The sequence below is a fragment of the Hylaeus anthracinus genome, unplaced genomic scaffold, assembly GCF_026225885.1.
Source record: "Hylaeus anthracinus isolate JK02 unplaced genomic scaffold, UHH_iyHylAnth1.0_haploid 5, whole genome shotgun sequence".
Lineage (NCBI taxonomy): Eukaryota > Metazoa > Arthropoda > Insecta > Hymenoptera > Colletidae > Hylaeus > Hylaeus anthracinus.
This window is the reverse complement of record NW_026535322.1, coordinates 1,309,976-1,331,147: the sequence shown is the minus strand read 5'-3', so window position 1 is coordinate 1,331,147 and position 21,172 is coordinate 1,309,976. Positions and strand designations below refer to the sequence as shown.

At 44.2% G+C, this 21,172-nt stretch overlaps 1 protein-coding gene across 1 annotated transcript; it reads right to left on the bottom strand.

Moving 5' to 3' along the window:
- Nucleotides 1-694: 694 nt before the first annotated feature.
- On the bottom strand, nt 695-5,405 carry LOC128895342 (ubiquitin carboxyl-terminal hydrolase 10). The gene is made up of 9 exons (XM_054157859.1): nt 4,868-5,405; nt 4,070-4,256; nt 2,596-3,972; nt 2,326-2,524; nt 2,008-2,257; nt 1,848-1,934; nt 1,610-1,774; nt 1,303-1,531; nt 695-1,228 (listed from the first exon to the last, which is right to left on the bottom strand). Exons 1-9 carry the CDS (start codon nt 4,895-4,897, stop codon nt 942-944), a joined length of 2,811 nt encoding a protein of 936 aa, XP_054013834.1. The 5' UTR covers nt 4,898-5,405; the 3' UTR covers nt 695-941.
- Between the last annotated feature and the right edge of the window lie 15,767 nt (nt 5,406-21,172).

The following is a 21,172-nucleotide window of genomic DNA, read 5'->3' as shown; positions in this document are numbered from 1 at the left end:
GTTTTTTTGTTTTTCTTTTTTTTTTTTTTTTTATCAAAAATTTGGTACTTAAAGATGCAAATCTGACATAGATGACGTAGTTTTGTACATAAATTTTGTGTCGTTTATACAATTTCCCTCACTAGCGATTTTACTATTCCATCTTACCAATTATTTCTTAACCTCGAAAACGGTTTTCGACTCCTTTTCGAGCTTTCGTTTCACTTATATGTACGTATAAATTCAGAAAATGATGCCAGAAAGAAAGTAATACTAGAAACAATAAAATACAGTATTGGATGGCATTTCCTTTTCCATAATCAGAAAGAAGACATTAAGTTAACACATAATATAACAAAGAAATTATTGGCAAGTTGGAATGTGTATTTATAAGTGTGCAGGAAGGTTATATACAAAAATAACTTAAGGCATAAGATGTTCTTTTTCAAATATATAAAATTTGCATTTCATAGAAATTTTGTTGTTAAAGTAGAAAAACTTTTTTCTCTATTTTCGTTTCCTTTTTTACAAAGTTACCATGTATGTTTTCTCTCACACATTGTATATCCTCAATCAGATAAGAAAGATATGTACAAGAGAGTCTCGACTTTTAATATTTTCATAAAATGTAATGTGTAAGCGTTTAATTATGTAACTTCAATAGAACTATGAGTGCCAAAATCAAAACTCTTATTTAACTTCAACTTTAACTATCTTTTTATTTCGTGTACCAAGAAAACTATGCATAGAACTTGTAACAACAATCTTAGTACAAATATTCGATGGAAGTACAGTATGCTAAAAGGAAATAGCTTTCTATTTTCTCACGATATTGGGTAATAAACATTCTCTGTACTTAGATATAAATATCAACAAGAACCACAAAACTGTAAAAGCCATTCTTTTAAACTGCCTCAATAGACTTAAAATATAGTTTCACCTATGTGTTAGTGCTCCCCTTCCTAACGTGTTTTACCACTATTTGACTGATTATTTCCGATAGTGTCGCATCTTCTATAGTATAATAAATATGGAACTCTGGGAGGAGTTGGCTTTAATACATTACTTTCCGAAACACCTTTCAATGAACTATCATCATACCTGACCCAGCCACCGTATCCCACGTGAAAAGCATCGGTAACATAATGACCCTTCGTTGCTTCTTTCCCATCGTGATAAGTGACCGCAAATAGTTTGTAGTGTTTTTGTTTTGGATTTAATTTTTTTGCAGCATTTGGTGACAGGAATTCTGTAAGTAAATTGGTATACATTAGATACATTTTAATTAACGTAAAACAAAACAACCATAAATTTCAGACTTACTACTATCTAATTTTAAGTCGACTGGAAACTCCACACTTTTCACGATTTTTGAGCAACCATCAAGTTTGTAATCAAACCACTTTAAGTGTAATATAAGAATGACAGGTAATTCCTCCAGAGTAACTTGCTTCCAAGCCTCGATCTGTTGTTTTGTTTTACTACATGTCATTCCTTCTAATTGATCTTTTCCAACAAGAATCTCGAGCGCGCCCTTCACAGATTCTGCTTTCTAAAAAAAGAATAGCTTATTAATATATACATATAATTGTACGATGATTTTACAAAGAGCTTTTTTAAATATAAATACTTCAATATCAAGTTGTAAAGTGAAAAAAGGTTGAACGTTATCGGTTGGTTGTTCTCCTGCTCGCGATACCCTAGATCTCAGTTGTCCACGGAATATATCGGACAATGGAGTCCTCCCGAATTCGGTACACCGTGTAATCGATCCTTTGTTCTTTGGGCCCATAACCTATAGGATTCTAATATTAATGTCTGTTTCTTGCAGTTAATTGTTCCATTACAACAGCACGTTCATGCTTTACCTTCCATTCTTCTTCTCCGTTGTTATAGTTCACATTAGTTTCAACATTAGTCGTTACGTTTTGATCGTTATTTACTAATTTAATAAGCTGAAATAGATAGTTAACGATTACTCAAATTGTACTATTCCGATGCAAATTATAATAAATAGTACGTTCATACTTCAAGCATTTCGTCGTTGATACCGTTCAGAAGGCACGAAAGGAATTCCTCTGCATCTTCTTGACGTCCTTCCACAGAAAATACACCCGCAGCTGACGTATTTTTCAACATTGTATATACATAAGAAGGTTCAAAGGCCACTCCACTTTGTATATCTACTACAGTATCTTCTCCTCGTTTATTTGCTCTGTCTTTTCTAGCCAATCGTGCACCATCTGATAACGGTGTGAATTCGTGTACAAACTTAATCCTGTGTAAAAAAAGAAGTTCAACATTTGTTACGAATATTAATACGTTTGTTATTTCTTCCCTACTCACATATTATCGATGAGTGGAGTGGAAGACATTTTACTGGGATTTTTAGAATGTGGTAGAGCCATCAGAAGATTATAAAAAGGTGGACAAGCAAGTAAAGCTTGTAATATACTATTAATGTAACAATAATTGCTACGATTTGTTAATCCCCGCGGTAACAAACTTACAGTTTGTTTATCCATTTGGTAGTTTAATAAAAATTCTAAAACAATATATTTAAATGATTATTTAAACGCAATATGATATTGTTCGCTTTATTAGAATAAAACGTACCACCCATTCGAAAGGCGATAGGATCATTATAACGATTTTGTAATGATTCCGTTTGTAAATTTTTACTTTCATTTACATTTTGTGAGCTGGATGAGACATTATCATTTGTAAAAACTACCGTGTCGGTACGATGATCTTTTTCTAACTGTGACTGTGCTTTTGGAGCCACAGTACTTTCTATAACTGGACTAACAGGTAAAGGATTAATGCGTGCCATAGGTTTATAATTCGGTGGAGCTGATTGCGTTTCCGGACTTCCTTTTTTCAAAATACTAGCCCAAGATATGCTAGATGAACTCAAAGATGATGTAGCAGGTGAGGGTATCGGAGTATTCGTAGTAACGGAAGAAGTATTTGGCGTTTTAATAATAATTTCATCCTGTACGCTCTTTGTAGGAGTATCTTCCTTTTGTGCTTCATTCTCACCTTTAGAAACTGGTTTCGATAACGTTTTAACAACAGTAGTCTTAATGCTGGAAACTGTTTCATTTTTGTATTCTTTATCGGTTTCTCCGTTTTGTTTTACTTCGATACTACTGTTAATATTTACGCATGGCACATCATTTTTTTCGGCTCCGTTACAATTCTCATTTACAGTCGACACAATATTGTGCTCTATTTTCACATTTACAGGAGGTACTTTTCCATTAGTATTTGTATTCTTTCTATTGGCAGTGTGTTCATCCGCATTCTCGGTACACTGTTCTACTTTACTGTTATTTACTGTTATTACTGTAGTGACTATGTTGGTCTGCGAAGAGTTATCTTCTTCATTTATTTGGTGAAAAGGTTGTTTGACGGGTGTATAGACATTTTGCACGCGTTTTTCGTGTGACTTTGCGGTTTGTACTTTTGTACACTCTTGATTAGGTTGTGAAATTACCGGTGCTGTTTGTCGAACACACCTCATATTACCAGAAGGATGATGGTATGGAGGATATCCGTATGTAGGCTGTGCATGCGGATGCGCATTCGTATGCGTATGAAGATTTGGTTGATATATCGCTAATGGAGGGTAGTGAACATGGCCAGAGAATTGCTGTTGCTGTGCCTGATCTGGATACATAACAACAAAAGATAACTGTGGATGAAATTGTCCTTGTTCTCCTATGTATCCTGGTTGTATGTCATTTGCAGGATTCATTCCGCGATTGAAGTTGTCTCTCCTTATTCCTCGTCCTCGATTATTCCTTCTGTTATTCTCTCTATTACAGTTGACATCATGAATTTCACCTCCAAGATTGTACCCTGGATGAGTGTAAGTCATTGCAGGCATAAATGGTTGTATATGGGCATCTGTTGGAACAGGGTACATAGGTGGTCCTTGCCAGTCGCTGCACATTATTTGCTGTGTGTACGAAGATGGAGGTGGCATTGCTAGATAAAGAATGATAGAGAAAAGACATTGTAAGGTATATATAATTTTCAATGAACATTTGAACATGGATATAATTTTTGTAGGGTTTCTAATTACCATTGTGATACCATTGGTTTTGTAGTTGAGGAATTTCTGCTACAGCAACATCAATATCATTATTAGTTTCAATTGTATCCCACGGTAATTTTAAGGCATCGGTAGTAACATTAGATTTCAAAATTCCTATTAAATGATTCTTATCATTATCATTTAAATCATGTAGATCCAGAAATTGAAAATCAAGCTGAAACAAAATAGCATAACAATTATAAAATTTCATGTTTGCCAAAGAATAATGAAAGTACTCCAAAACAAGGGTAAGAAAGCATTCTACGTGATGAAAAAGTAAATGTACGAATTACCTTTATAAAATTGATTTGAATTACGAAAATCAATTATGCACAAAAGATATATACATAATGTTCACAAAGAGTTTTGGGTCAATCAATAAATAGTCAGCAGTGTTACCTCATGACCATGTTTTCTTTGAAACTAAGTATACATTGGTATAATTTCAAAAGATTTACAAAGATTTAGGACAAAAGTATGTATGCGAAATTAAAATAAGATCGAATATTAATATGAATTAATACGAATTAATATTAACTTATACAATAGCTTATAATGTTACCTAAAGGTAAACGTATATTTTTTCATGGTTATGAAATATGTTATATTGTTTAAATTTGAATGCGTCATTTCAACGGTTACAGTCTGTTCTATAATCAACGATACTTTCAATTATATCATGTAACCAGAAGTCTAACCTAAAATCTCGTGGCGCATCGGAGAATCATTGAAAGGTTATAGCTTTAAATGCCCTGGTCATTGAGTATTTATATAAGTATATCATACCTCATTTTGAACATCCATGGTTAAATCCATACGCGGTATAAAACATTAAAAACAATAGCAGCAAAGAGACATGAGGCTCCGGTGATTTGTGTCGGCAGTAAAAAGGGACGATGTCGGAGTTATCACTAATTTTGTTTTTTATTCTCCGTGAAAACGTTATAAAAGATTCCTTCGATTATAAAAAATACAATACACAGATTACGTTTCGTGCAACAATAAAATGGGAATAGGGGAGTACGGTCTATTAACAAATTACACAATATGAACGATCATAATTCGGCAGTTCTGTAGTTAAAATGGGCCAAGCACGTTGCTGCACGTTGCTTCACTGCTGTTCGGCTGCTCCTTCCCTTCGCAAAATTGGCGTCGCCACTATCATTATTAACAAGTTAGCGCTTTATGTATTGAAATTGGAAGCTGATTTTCCCGCTCTCCTGATTTCTGTTTTATATTGGACGAGGAACGATAATACGTAGTCACAATCAATGAAAACGCATATTAATTTATAGATCGTAGAAGGGGTCGCAGTTTGAATTTGTTAACTTTTACATGGGAACAGGGGTCTTTCTTCTGCAATGGTTTTTAAATTTAACATTGTAATTCGCAAGTAGTTGCCCACTGTTATCAAAGTTCTCATACTGAACTATTAAATCTTTCCACGTTACAGGTTGTCTGGTTGAACTTTGATAGCTTTTATCAAAGATAATTATGAAGTATCAAAGGTACTTGTGATTTGAATTTTTCAATTTAATTCATTGCAACAGCCAATAAAACAAGCATAACATAACAATATGTATTTTTCTTTAATATTTTCTTGCATTTTCCAATCATATTTGCGTATTTATTCCGTACTTGATGCAAAGTACTTCGTTCAGCATTTTAAAAGTTGAAACAAGTATTACTTATTCGATAATTTAAGGTAATAATATCATCAGATGATGTTTACAACTTATAACATAATTTATTTACTATATTACAAGCATAATTGTAATATAATAAATACAATAGAACATCTTTTTAGCTTTTTCAACAACCTGGTTTTGAGGAACGTGAGTGGCGCCATCTCTTCGTAAGAGACTCAAACTTGTCGAAAAATAGTTCTAATTCTAACCCACTAGATGGGGTCTCTAATCAGTGTAGATTATCAATATCACATTTTCTATTGTATTTGGTATATTAGTCGATATATGTTTCTAGTATTAATTATGTATTATCTTTCAACTATAGGAATGGTTAAATTTAGCTGGGGAAACGTTATTTGATACTTTTACCAATCAAGCTTCTATGTGGCGCCATCTAGCGGTTCGGAATTAGAACTATTTCTCGACAAGCTTGAGCCAATTGTGGAGAGATGGCGCCACTACGAAATTGGTGGCGCCATCTAGCAGTTTGGATTTGAAACTATGTCTCGACAAGCTTGAGCCACTTGTGGAGAGATGGCGCCACTAAGGAATTAGAAACCGCCATCTACTTGTTTGAAATTGGAACTATTTCTCGACAAACTTGGGCCTCTTGTGGAGAGATGGCGCCACCCTAGTTGTTCAAAACCAGGTTGTTGAAAAAGCTAAAAGGATACAGGGTGTCCCAAAAGTCGGAGAGGAGCCGGAAATGGGGGGTAGTTGAGACGTTTCTGAACAACAATTTCCTTTGCAAAAATGTCGGATGGGGCTTCGTTAAGGAGATATTAAGCGAAAACCCCGACCAATCAGAGCGCGCGTAGACCGTTCGAGCGGCCGCGGTAGCGAAGGTACCCCCCATTTCCGGCTCCTCCCCGATTTTTGGGACACCCTGTATATATAGATAGATAGATAGATATAGATATACAATATATCTAAAATTTAATTCAACATTCACCGCGAGATGGCGATACCGTTTTTCACCCCGTGAAACGCATGCATTTGATTATTTAAGCATTTATGTCGCAAATATTTGTTCCTCGGCAATGAAAGCTCTCGAAGAGTTTTATTTTATCATTGTCCATCTATTAATTCATCGGATTTATTCCATTTATTACTTCATCCAATAAATGGAGAAGATTTTGAAGTGCTAAACCGTGAGCAATACTTGAAGTGGCGTTCCCTTTTCCGGAAGTCAAGCGAGAGGAGCAATAAAATACGTTGTCATGTTCGCGTGGAAGCTAGCTTAGTCGCTTCTCTTCCAGAACAGTGAATTTCACCCCTCCCAATAGTCGAGAAGAGGGCCAGCCAGCGCTTTGAGACGACCGTACCCTCGTAGATATAAAGCTTCCACTACGAAGCTTCGTGGCTCGATTTCTTGCTTCTAATCTTCCAGCGAATGCATTATGTATTGGATGACCAGATACACTATCCGTTTGACCATGTCCCTGCGATGTAAACTGTTTTTCTCTTCTCGACATTTCGATAGTCCGATAAAAGGGTCCAAGAATTACTGATGTAACGATATAGATTGTAAATTCGACGTTCACGTGTTTCGTTTATCTTACATATTTTATATCTCCTCAGTTTCCTTCGAACAAATTACAAAAATGATAATGTAACACAGAGTTATGGTACTTTGTTATTATAAAATTATTATTTAATTCTGTGCTGGTTTAACAAGGGTTCATACAATCGTAACAATACTAAACGTAACCCCTTTATTAAGCGAGCAAGACAATCAAGTTATACACTCACGTTGTGTCTAACGATAAGGAGTACCTAAATATCAGTAAAACGTGCTCCCCGTGTTGTTGGCTAAACAACGATCGACGGTGAAAATTCCGTTGGTCGTAAGACTGTATTTTTCTTCGTGGCCTACATGTGAAACGCTTTTATGCGTCATTTATGATATTTATGTCATGCAACGCGCCGGTGGCGTACGACCTTACGTTTAGTTTATATGCTGTCGCCACGAGGTGCGAGTAAAAAATAGCAACAATTTTTTTTATTGCCCGATCGTATCGGCACTTTGCGGCACGCATCGAAGATTGCGTTATGAAACAGCATGCCTGCGAAAAAATGGTTTAACAACGCTGTACAGTCGACTTCAAAGCGTGCGCGTGATACGTAGACAGTGTTTACACAGTGCATTTAAGATACAGCCTGATACAATATCAAGGATAAATCGTACATACGGATGTTATTGCTCGCGCCTCGAGTCGAACCACCTGGAAGGGAAGTTGGTCGGTTTTACGGGTGAAACGCGTTTAAGGCCGCGTTGAATGACAAATAAATATGCTAATGGGCATTCGGCGAACTTCAAATGCCGCGCATCTTAGCTTTTGCACCGCATCGAAAGAAGAAAGTTAAGCTAACTCGAAGGGAAGAGTGCCACGAATGGCTGGAGGATGAGGAGAAGGAGGGTCCTTCGCAACCCTAGAGGACAGGAGACGGAACGAGAGTTCTCTTAAATAATAGAAAATTCAGAGGAAGTTGATAAGCCAGGCCGCGTTCAAACTTTTCACTCGGCGCCTTCCATTTCTTATTATAATGAATGCATATCGGCTTAGCCGAAGCTGGAGAGCTACGGCCGTAAGAACCCTTTTGCAGTTTTTGCGGCCTCTGCTCCTTGCCTCTGTCGTTGTAATTCCAGCGATTAAAATACTCCCATGCGTCGCTAATTGCAAGCTAAAATTGATATAATAATTTTAAGAAAGAAATCCCTCGTCTCAAGCGATTCCTACAGCGAGTGTTCGATCTCGAAAAGTTGCGATCTGAAAAGATACACGAGCCGAATTTTTCCTACTTCCTCCGGGCGAACTTACCGGTTAGGGTAGTCCCCGAGCGAGTTTAATTCGAAATGTCAGCGGCAGATTGCGTTCGTCGAACCACATGTTGCCAACCAACTACCCACGAAATCCTGCTCACACCCACGCACACGTTCGACACACTGCCGAATATTTCTGCTATTATTATTACCATGGCCGACGTGTCCTTTGGCGTGACGGCTGCACGCCATTTTCTATTTCCATTTCGAATCGATCGCGTATGTTTCTTGCAAAGTATTCGCTTTTGGTGCTTTCAGGATTGCGAGATAAAATATTAGTTACGTTGAAAATTATGTCGAAAGTTTCCACGCAGCGACGAATCCTAACAGGGTTGCTTTATTAACGCCACGGGTGGCAATAAAATCCGCGGAAACAAATGGCCTCGGTCCCGTTAAGTCAACGTGAAAAAGTTCGTCGATTTATTAAGCAATTTCATGGAAATTCCGTGAGTCGTTAGGGTAACGACCTTCGTAAAATAATATTTAGCGTAGTTTTGTCCAACTGCCCGATAAAATGTGACAGACATTCTTGGGGGGTCCAACTATACTCTGTAGCTCTTGAAAGCGATATTCCTCTTGGATTCGCCGCCATGTTTGTTATTCACTGCGTCGACGGTTATTCGGGGAACACATTTCCAGTATGATACGAGGCAGATAAAATATTCGCCAGCGAGGAGGATAAATGTAAGTCGGTTGACAGGGATCGTCTTAAGCGAAGGGACACGTTTTTCAGACGAGATGCTCGTTGATCCTTCGTTGATTCCGCTTTTTATCCTGTGGAATCGATCATCTCTGCGTGAACTCGCGTGACGTGTATCGTTGGGACGTCGTCGTAGACGAGATACGAATATCGGCAGGACGTTTCGCTTAAACTGGGGATAAAATAGCGTTAGGCTCATCCACGATGAGATTGCTCGATTTCGTCGGATCTCTTTCGATAAACGAAAGCGTTCGCCACTCGCTTCACGTACAATCGTCGTATTAGGTAGCCGAGTTTAATACCTAGGCACCTAGAACCAGCAACCACCCTTCCGAGATTTCCTCGGCGTTTCTTATCGCCCGTAGGACTAGCGTCCACGTTAAGAAACCATGGCGTAAGATTTTCTCGCGGATTCGTCGGTTCTCTGTAAAATCGCAGGCAGGTTGGGATTTGCTCGGTTTCGAAAATATTTATTCGCGTCACGACGGTGCTTTCAAAAGCTCAGAAACCGCCACACGCGTCTAAGTATGTATTATACGCGACGTCGCATGCAGGACGGCTGCGTGGCGGTGCATGGAAGCAGAGGAAGAGGGAAAGAGCTGGGCGTATAGTTGAATGGATGGATATGCGGAGGACAGCGTGCCTCTTTGCGCAACCCCGAAAGCAATATATCGATGTTTAGCAACCAATAAACGGATCCCTCAAAGAGGGCTTTTACCGTAAAGCGGCGGTGCTTCGACGTCTCGTTCCTTCCATGGATGTTGCGCCACGCACACGCTCGGCAAGGCGAATACGTGCACGTTTTGCGCGGATGTACGTTAACGGTGGCAACCGAACCACTCCGCTTTTATGGCTCAAAGTAAACGCATTTATAGAGCCGTTTTGCCGCCACCGCGTCGACGAAACCTCGCGGTCGACCATTTAACGCCGCTTTTATGATAATGTTATCAATAGCTCCGTGACTATACCCATCCGCTTCGCTCGGCGATCAGCTGCCTCTATCTGCTGATTATTTACGACGCCAGTCGCTATCACCTGGCTCGAGAAAGCCTGTTCGCGTCTTCGCCATCGCCGATTTCGACAGAAACGCCTGTTGTTTGTGGCGAGAGATCAAAGTTGGTCAGCGACTGAATCGATAATGGAGGACATTCGGTCGATAAGTATATATAACGCGCAGCAGGACGTGGATCCATAGTTGTTTGGTTCGGTCGGTAGAGCAACGCAGCAACATCCTGTTTAATTCTATTCCAAGTTCGTCGAGGAAAATTTTACTATGGTAGAATACCTCTTGGAATTTTCTGCTCTATTATTAAAATTATATTCATACCTTGCCTCGAACAATGGTACAGCGACCAACGGTTGTTCTACGACCAGAAGAAATTAAATTGTAAGTGAAGTAGTCTGTGTCGAACATCCTGTCCAGAAGCATCGCGTTTTTACGTCTCTGTAATAAAAGCCGGTATACTCGTTCAAGCGGCCAACGATAACAGCTGAGGGTGAAGAAATCGAGTAGCGCGGACTGAGGGGAGCCTGGGGTCTTTTAAGACGCTCTTACGTTGTCGCAGGCGGCGCAGTGTCACTCGCAGCTTCTTCATAATTCTTCCGTAAAGCAGAAGAACAGTTACCTCTGGAAAGGGTGGTAGATGACAATCGGGAACGCTCGACTTCTTCGATTGGTCCTGGCTTTGCGATACAGAATCATTGCCCTCTTAACTCTTGGAGTCTCGTATTAGTCGAAACGGAGAAGAAAGAACCAAAATCAAGATGGTCGTCCGAAGCATATAATTCTACGGCAAAGGACAATTATCCACCAGGAATCCCAATGGTCGAGCATGGCGAACGAACAGCTTGAAAAGACATTACAAACTACTCATTATAAACATACGCCAGGGACTTTATTTCAGCGATATAACGGATCGTTGGCAACATGGCAGGCCTTCGACGTAGTTCCTCCATACTGGCGGACGTACATACGTACCCAGGCAGAGAGACATATAGAAACGCTATCCCGTGCACAGGGGATCTCCGAAGGGGTGGGCGGGGGTAGAAGAGGAGTAAAAAGACCATACCATTGTACGAATCAGCTTCCTGGAGGGATGCTGGCAACAAAGAAGAAAGACGGTCCGGATGGAAGATTCGAGCGGTCGAGTGGACGAGGGGGTGGTCCTCCCCGAGAAAAAGAAGCGGAGGAAAACGTGGGGACTTCCCAGAGCCTGGACGAACCTTGGCTGACCAGTGGGCAGTGGCCTTGACGTGGACGTACGTCGTCGCGAGTGGGAAAAGCCAGAGTGCATCGCGCGTCGGTTCCAGATTCGCTCACACCCAGGATTTCGGGGGAGAATCCTTGAAAAGCGGAGACCAGGACGCTATTGGCCGCCCCGAAAGCTCCGTCTGAGGTCGGCCAATCGCTGCGCGGGCTGATAACGGCGGCGGTTCTTCTCCGCGTTCCGCCTCCTCAAGACGGAGCGCTTTCGCTCTGCGATATATCACCAGTCGCTTATATATCGGCCAACCTATATCCAGGTCCACTTGTACGCTCGACGACTATGCGGATAGCGACCATCTTCTTTTCTCTGCGAGCGGAGAACTTTCCTCCCGTCTGAAGCGAGCCATTCCCTCCCACCCCCTCCTCGCCGAAGTCGTTTGCTACAGCCACTTCCTTACACCGCCGTTTCGAACTTCTTGCTTCTTCTGTCTTCTTTTGTTCTTTTTTAAGGGACGACCAACGAGAGAGCATCTACGCGGTCAAATTATTTTCCTTCCTCGCGAATTTCGATGGGTTAGGGAGTTCCGCGTTCCTGTCGAGGGAACTGGTCAGGTGTGATCATGGATGAAGTTTACTTGCATTTTTAACGTCAACGTTTCTTCTTAATTTCTGCAAAATCGGAATCGGAAGTTTTCGAACGAACACCTCGTGTAAATCAATAAGCCACGGTGTTCTAAGGTGTTCGATATCGTTACGAATCAACAATGTCCTATCGTGTCCCGCATCTTTTTGCGAAGAGAGGTCGCTAATTATGTTATGTTGTCGTTTGTTGCTCGATAAACTGTGTAAAGTAATCTTCGTGTTAATGGAAATTTGCCGGGTGATACTATTATGCGCAGATACGGGATCATCTAACAGGTAGCAAAATCTATACTATAATTAGCGAAACCAGTTTCGGAATTACAGGAAAATATGTACCAGCCCGAGATAACAAACTTATGTCGAATTAATGTCATGGGTGACAAAAGTAAAACAAAAGTCGTTGTCAACATGTGTGCTTCGCGTATCTTCGTTACAAGGATAAATTAATGCTAATCGACTGCAAACTAGAAATCTTCCTTCGCCCTCTGCTTCGTTCGGTTCTTCGTGACAACAGTTTTCTTTAGTAATTCGAGCGGTTTAGTTTCATTCGAACGATACAATTTTACCAAACGAAACGATTAATAGTCTGAGTCGTTGTCGAACAGGCGATTGATTCTTAATTACCTGTATAGAACACAAAAACCTCAACGATCACTAGTGGTCGACGATTACGGTTGGCAGTTTATCTGACTGTTGGATCGCAGGTGGTGTCGTTCTTGTCGGTAACATCTTGGTTCGCGTGCAGGTTCCGGTCGAGGTTGTTTAAGCTGGTCCCGTCCTCTTTCTGGAAGAAGGTGCGCGAGTCGGTGCCCCGTAAGTGGCGTAATGGGACTGCCCCTTCGTTTGACAAGATAAAGGGTGACGATAAGGCTCTTTCTCCTCGCAGAGGGAAGGGAAAGGGTGCGTGACGACGGTGTGGTGCCGCGTGACGCGTGTAATAACCGTAGCGCGGCTCCTTGCACGCACCCTCTCGGCGGAAAACCAAGTGTACGCTTACTTCTGTACTCGGCCGCGTGCACCTTCGGTTACACGACAGGTGCCCGTTGCCGAGGATTCTCGAGGAACCGTGGAACGAAGGGGAGCCACGGCTGGAAAGTTTCTTTGATGTTGGCTCGAGTCGATTCGCGGCCTCCACGCCTACTTTCTAGATTGCGCTTTGCACTTTATCAACGCCCGCGCACGGCTCTTCGACGTTCGCCGCGGGACGATTAAGGATTTACGCGAACGTTAAAAGTTTATGCTCCCTGGGCTCGATTAAGGGGACCGGTGCTCGCCGATAGACCACCATTTCGCGAACGGAATTATTTCAGGTAAAGACGAAGGTCTCTGGAAGGTGAACCAAAATTTCGACCTACAATTCTCACTGCCTTTTGACAGTAGTTTCGCGGCAACTAACGGCCAAACTTCCGGGGAATCGCTATTGACACGCCATCGGACGAAACTATGGTGGTCGTTCGCGGATGTTTCGCGCAAGAAGGACGGCATCGAAATCGACCGGAACAGATTGAAACGATCACGGCTCATTTGATCCAAAATCCGAATCCAGCTGAACGTAAATCGCCATGGATATTTTACGTCGCCGCGGGCAGATTACAGGCACAATTACCATGAGACTACATAATTAATAACTCGATTAATGCGTCGAGGCGGAACGTCTGTCCATTGGTGCACATCGGGTCCGATCGTCCGTCCTCTGGTTCGTTTGTCCCGGTCACGATTCGTGATCAGCTATTTACGCCGATTCTCCGTTACGACGTAATCGATTATCGTCGTATAATATCGGCGCCTGATCGCTTATGCTTCGTCGTATGCGATACGGCGCTCTCACGGGTCGGTTGCGCCGGTGTGTGTGTGTGTTTAGGTCTCGTCGCCGCGAGGCAAAACTCATTAGCGGGTCCGCTCCATATTCCAAGAGGGAAGTCAGACGGGTCGCGACTGGTGCACATTAATTCCAGCCTATTATAGCGAACCGAAAATCTATCCGAGTTCTCGTCCCCGTTCTCGCATTGGCTGACCCGTGAGGTCGGTGTTTCGCGAAAGGATCGACGCGGAGGTGAATCGTGGAAGTCGTATCACTGGAGGAGTCTTCGAAAAGGGGGTCATCTTTGATCATTTTTTTTTACCATAGACTGCACACGTCCTCCTTTGCGCGATCATCTCGCGCAAGCGTCGTGTGGTTCCAGAAAGTCGTCGTCGCGAGTGTTTTCGACTCAGTGGCGACAAGATTCATCTAGGGCGTGAATATACGCTTGCTTCCGGTCGTACATCACGGATGTACCGTACCGATCAGAGGTGCGTATAATACGGTATCGAGAAGCCGAGCGAGAGAGAACGAGAGAGAAGGGGAATCCCAGGCGCGGCTGGAACTCCAGAGAGACGTCGAACGGTGATAAATTCGCGAGAAAGATTTTTTGGACGCGAAGGTTTATCGCTTCCTCGATTCGACGCAGCGTCGACGTCGACGGGGAATTAGAGGGACGGGGCGCGTATACACCAGGTAGTCGGTATCGAACATTTATCAGCGGCCCCAAGACGCGGAGGCTGATCTCGAAAGACAACCAACGATTGAGTTACGTTGATTTTATTCCGCATTATTCCACCCAATGCCACGATACGGAACCGCTCTCTTGGTCCGGATCAGTTTTATTTTCCGCGGCGAACGGTAGCCTGAATCCGCTTGGCGTGCCGGGATTAACGTCATTGCGGTTTTTAAGCAGGCAATTTCCTAATTCGGTTGCCCCGGGATCCCTGATTTATCGCGCTTTTGCCAGTTATTCCCGTACTGTCGGTGATTTACGGCGGGGTTTCCTGTTCCCGTTCCAGTTCCAGACCTATTCCTTCGTCTTCTTGCCTCATTCTTCCGTGCCTGCTCGACGCTGGGCGTCGATGTCGTTTCCGTGACGCGGTCGCGACGCTTCTTCCTCTTTCGCGTTCACGATTCCCGACGCTGCCGCCAAGGGCGTCGACGATCGAGAGCCTTGAACAAGCTAATGGCTTTATTCGTTTAGTAAATTTGTTTCCAAGCGAACGAGCAAGCCTCGCAGCTGCTATTTTTGCAAATTTCATTCGGATAAGAGTTTCGCGCGTGACCGCATTCGAAATGCGCGCGCAACGCACGTGGAAAATGGCCGATTCAACGATGGCCTCCGATTCCATCTATCCCTGGGCGAACGCTCGAGTCTCGAGCAACAACCTCGCAGTCTCTTCCTCTCTCGGATCGCAATTAAGTCGTCGTTAAAGAACGTAGCCGGCAATAAATGAGATTCTAAACGCACCGCAAGGGTGACTACGTTTCACACCGATAATTCTAAATATAAAACGTACACCAGGAAACGCGAACGAGACGTTTCTCATTACTCTCATTGTACGTCTGTCTCGCATTAGTTTTCCAGTCGGTCTTAATTGCCGCTACCGAGCAGCGATTGCGTACGCCGATAACGGATTTTATTATAACTGTTAAATCGCGGCATACCGCGATTACGCTAAGATTATAACTAATTATTGACTTAAACACGCGGGAGTAATCCGAGACCGGTTCCCTAGACGCGTTCCCCGCGATATGTATGCGTCGAATCTTCTCACGCGGATGCGTGGCACGCACCGTGAACGTACCTCGTTCAATTAATCTGTTAAGTACGTTGAACCGTTTTTTACATCTAAACGTCGACTCGCGATGCCTGGCGCCGGAACTCGCCTTCTCGAGGAACGTTATTGAGCGAACCAGGAGAATACATTTCATATTTCCTTGTGTTTATTCCACACCTAACCCAGACATCGCATCGTATAATATAGCTGCTGTAGTCATCCCTAATCAGCAACGGCGATCGATCTAACGTTGCGCGAATCTGGAATAGGAAAGGCACTAGAGAACGCTGGTCTCGGAAGCAGAACGCATCCAACTATCTCTTAAGTATGTTTTCACAAACAGCAGCCGCGTATTCCGGTGACTGGACCCCGATCGAGTTTCCCGCTTGCAAAAACAAGCCGCTCGTGTTTTCGCGCGATGATCAGTCCACCGTGAATCGAAACCGCACGCGTACCTTCTGTTTTTGCACGCAGAGAAACAACAGTTACCCCGGTTCGCCCCCGCAACGAAAGCCGTAGCCAGGAATTATTTCTCGTGGTCGTGTAAAAACATACGATCGAACGCACTCGATCGAGCATGAAACACCTTACGAGCACGTCGAACGCGGTGTTCGCTAGAGTTCGTAACCTTCGTATAATATATGATGCTATGATATGGTTTGCTTATAAAAAAACGTCAGAAATTTTAACGCTGATCCTGCGATCGACGCGTTCCCAAGAAATGGCCGATCGTTTAGGGGTGGGTAGGAAGTGTATCGGTAAACAGAGGAGGCGACAGCAGAAGCAGAGACGTAGGGACTAGAGGGAGAAACCCTCGGAAGGATCGTTTCGAGGTTAACGAGGAGGGCCGTGATTCCAAGGGGGTGGGTGTAGGAGAGACTGGAAGGGTGGTAGCACAGCAGATAATGGCGGGGACAGCAAAGGCAACGGTAATGGCAGCCCCTGGGACGTTGTTCGGATTCGAAGGATCGACTCTAGCAAGGGAACGCTCGTTAGCACCTTCTAACGGTCACGGATCACAGCCGCGTTTATGGATCCTGTCAAGATGTGTCCAACCCCTGTCTCTTCGCCACCGCCTTGATGTCCGCCCTTCGTATCCTCGGCTGCGTTCTTTCCGGCTAATTGTATCTATCGCGGCGCTAATTGACGGCTAGAAGGACACTCGACCGACGAAATTTTATTTACTCGATCTGCCCGATGTCCTGTCCCGCGGGAGGAGTCGCTAAGACACGTTTCCAGGATGAGACACTTTTTCTTTTATTTTTTTCCAGCTGGTTTCCGTAAATCGACCACTGCGCGTTGCCTGGACAGGAATTATGGTCTCGATAAATAACGTTGAATCCACCGCGAAATTATAATAGCAGTATACGTTACGCGCTATATGCGCGAGGACGATAATTTACAAAAGAACGTCGACTCGCGCTTAATTATCCGCGTTGCGTGCACAGTTTCACCCCTTGCTTTTCCATTGTGCTTTTAATTAATTTTAATTAACCACGATCGGTGCATCTTCGTGCCGATTTCAGCTGGTAAAATTATATGTATTTATTTAAAAACGATCGCGCGAATGAATCGAACAAACAAGTACCCAGTTGATAACCGTTTTCTACCCCATTCGTACTTTTCTTGTCTCTGTAATTATTTTCGAAGCATTTTTCATCTTCAGGTGCTCTCTCCACTCGCTTCGTCTCCGCGATTCCAGTTCGTAGACGCTTTTTTTTTCACACGTCCTATCGGTATCTTACGATCTCCGTCCCACCGGGTGGGTAAAAATATTTCGCCTTGTTTTCGAACCGGTCTCATATAAATTAGCACCGGCAGAGATCTCTCCCGTTGCGCGAATCGGAGAATTTCATGGTTTCCAGTTTATAAATACCGTGGCCGACGGCAGGAGCAACGCGAGGGAAAAAAATAAGAGAGAGCGGCTCGCGGGAAAGAAAAAGAGCTCCGTCCTTTCTGGTGGCGTTCCAGGAGTCGAGGCGATATCCTCTCGGCGATGGTCGTTAGATCGCCGTTATCGCCGTCGCCGTTAGTTACTCCACCTATTGTAACAATTTCATAGAGGTCCGTGCAGGGTGTGTAAAACCCTGCAACGGCCTCGCGTGTCGGAAGACGATAGTCGTCACAGTGACTGTTATATCAAACGGGGTCGAGATTGCGATAACGACTTGGAACATACGTAGGATACACGGTTTACGTACCTACACTCCCGCGGAGTAGTTAGTGAGAACGTGCTTTCGTCCTACGCACGAGAGGGTTGCAATGTCGTAGGACCCGTCATCCACCCACCCTCTTTTCCACGATCACCGTGCAGCTCGTATTAAATGTTCCATGCGACGGTAATAAATTATTCGCGAGAAACGTTTCTCGATATCACTTTCCCTCGTTCCGACTGGTTTGGGCATCAGTTTTTACGTGCGCGTATTCTTGTTCGGTTATCGATCGTTTCGCGGTTTATGGGTCAATTTGGCTCGGACCAGGAGGTTAGATATCTTGGCAAAAATCGAAGATCAGCGAGCGCGTAGAACAGATTTCCGAGTCGAGGAAGATTCTTTCAGAAATTCTACAAGAGATTCTAGAAATAAGAAGTCGGTCCGACGAGAGCATTTTCCCAACGTTCTTCGTGTTTGAGTTCGGAGTGACAGGGCTGAGCACTCGCGGTAAAAGGAGGCACACACACCGGGGGATCCATTTCTACGCCAGTGGCCGGTAGGTGGTACGTATGTAAAGGAAGCCCCAGTTCTACGTAAGCCGGAACGCCGGCGTTCGTGGTCGAAGCCAATCTCAGTCAACGCTGGCCATTTGGCGTTTCCTCGGTCGTACACACACGAGCTTGCCTTTTATTCCGTTTAACCCCTGCCTCCGAGCACTAGTTCGTCCCCCACCCTCGACACGGTAGCGCGCGTAGGAGCGAGAAGGAGAGAGGGAGGCCAGGGCAGCTTCCTAAATGATTAATTACCGATCTCCATCGCGCGGAGGGATCCCGTAGGAAGGCGGGTCGTTGGACGGCCTTAAAGTAAGCTCATTTCTAAAACGGATATTCCGTGTTCCGCGTGCCATGGAACGGCATTCGGTGGCCCCCGACGGGTTGCTGCCACTTCGCCGCCGCCCTCCACACCCGCGTAACCCCCCAGCAGTTGCGTAAGCTCTGCAGACCAACGGGGGTTCTCTCTTCGCGTGGCTCGGCCGACTTCGCGGAGATTGCGAGGCCCGATACCCTGAGCGCGCGCTCTCTCTGGCCCCTGGTGTAAATGAAATGCGTTACGTGCCAGAAAAGAAAGAAGGAAAAAACAGTTTCTACCTTGTTCCGCTGATCGATGGGCCAGAAAGTTCTCGCGCGAGAACCAGGTGCTGGGACCGCGGCGCTACCCTTATTCCTGGTCGATTTTCCTCGATCAAAGGCGTCGCTGCAACCGTCGCGCGGTATTACTTCGTGTTTAATGACTATACCTGTCATAGCTTGATTCACACGACACACATATATTAGATGCGAGCTCTGAAAAGAGTACGCCACAGCCGACTGGTTAACGGAGAATCTCAGGCGGTCGCGAAGAAATTTTATCGAGCGATGAATATCATCCCGCGTGAAAGACAAGTGAAAAAGAGTCGGTCGACCGCACAGAATCTCTGCGGACGATGATCCTCTTTTCGTCGATTCCTTCCGTGTTCTTTCCTCTTTGGTGGTGCTCCCCCTCCTCCCCCCCCCCGCCCTCTGCCACCCGTCCATTTACCCAGTGCCACTGTCTGTGTGCGCGTTTTCGTGCGATACGCTGTGTTATCGTTTGCATTGCAAATGGCAACCCACCCCGCCCACATTCGAACACACCGAGAGACCCAGGAGGAGCGTGCGCGTTTTATGGTGAAATCGGCCGCGTGTGCGAGACCTCGATATATATCGAATCCTACGCGGGATGAGTCACGCGCAATTGGAACAACCCTAATGATGCCCCCTTAAGGGGACCGACTTGTCGAATTTCTCCAATTACTTTTACGCGGCGAAGAAACGATGCCTTGCATGCGTGACTGAAGGAATGGAAAAAGTTCCGAATGCGAAATGTCAGAGACGATTAAATCTGGATAATTCTTGCCAATGGATCGCCTAGTTTCCAACTGTTGCAAAGGAAAATGTTCACCGTCAGATCGTCAAGCAAACCATTAGGAAAAATTTAAACGAATCTTATTCGATTCCGAGAAGCTCGGTAAAGATAATGCTCTGCCACCCTCCTCTCCCCGCTGGTATTTTAATTCGTCGCGCGTGTTTTCGCGTGGCACCCCGCTTTCGCGACTCTCGTCTGGGCAGGACTTCCTTTTTTTTCCTCTTTCCTTATCCCGAGCCCAGGTTTACTTAAGATATTAAAGTACTCACCCTTCTTCCAGTTCTTTCCCGTTCGTCCGCCGCTTCCTTCCCTCGCCGAGTTCCAAGGGAGGGGTTCCTTCGTCTTTCGCCCAGCATTCTCGACGGAGTACGGTGCCTGAGCGTCGGCTTCGGTTAATTTGTAAGCGGATTTTTGCACTAATCAACGGATTTAAGAAGGACAAGAGGCGAAAAGACGAGGGGAATTGGGGAGGGGGGCCAGGAACAACGGAGGAGGCCGCCGAGAGAACCAAAGACGGGGGACAAGAAAGTCATTTGAATTTATTTTAATTATACTAACGAACAGGCCGCGGAACAAGGGCCTAACGAATTATTTGCTCGAATATGATTGCACGGAATTTCTAACGAAGGATCGACCGATCTCTGGTCCCCTCCCCCGTGTCTTCGGGGATCGTTACCACGCCATCGCATTACGAGCATTCTATTAGGTGTACAAACAAATGCTAGGCCATTTTTTTTTACACGTGTAAGACAGACAACGTAACCCGTTCGTGTAACCCCACACGATGTACACGTTTCGCACACTATTCCTATATCGGCGACTGTCATAAATTTGCTAAATACGCACGTCTACAAACGAAGACTTCCCCCGGTAAGTCCTCGGCGTTGGTCTCGCGTAACGCCCCCTCTAGAAAAGAAATTCCGCTTAGAATCTGGACTACGCTCGATCAAACGCGCTCGAAACGAAGCAAACGTGAGACTGCAATCCCGGTTTGGACGCGTTAATAAATCATTTCGTTAGCGACGGAGACGTTAAAGAAGACGACGGGCGATAATGGATCGCGCGATTATTCACGGATTTCGTATCGATTCGTGGCGATATTGCAAGTGACTGGCGTGACCAGAGCAAAAGACGAGCGCCGCCTCTTTTGCATCCGTCAAAGACAAGAAGCGCCAAGGATTTGCCTCGATAATTTACGAGCTTCCAGCTGGAGCTGCCTCCCTCTCGATCCTGTCGCGTTCTTTGAAACACCCTGTACTCTCGGTCTCGAATATACACTAAAAATTCCATTTTGTCTCGTGGCCCGCGAAGATACAATGTCCCCAAAAGAATACCATATTTCACGATCT

What these genes read in the sequence shown, in the direction of transcription:
- LOC128895342 (XM_054157859.1), bottom strand. Translation starts at nt 4,897, where the DNA reads ATGGATTTAACCATGGATGTTCAAAATGAG. An exon ending in AAACCAATGGTATCACAATG is followed by an intron (nt 3,973 to 4,069) that starts GTAATTAGAAAC and finishes TTCTTTATCTAG; the next exon opens with CAATGCCACCTCCATCTTCG. An exon ending in CTTTACAACTTGATATTGAA is followed by an intron (nt 1,532 to 1,609) that starts GTATTTATATTT and finishes TTCTTTTTTTAG; the next exon opens with AAAGCAGAATCTGTGAAGGG.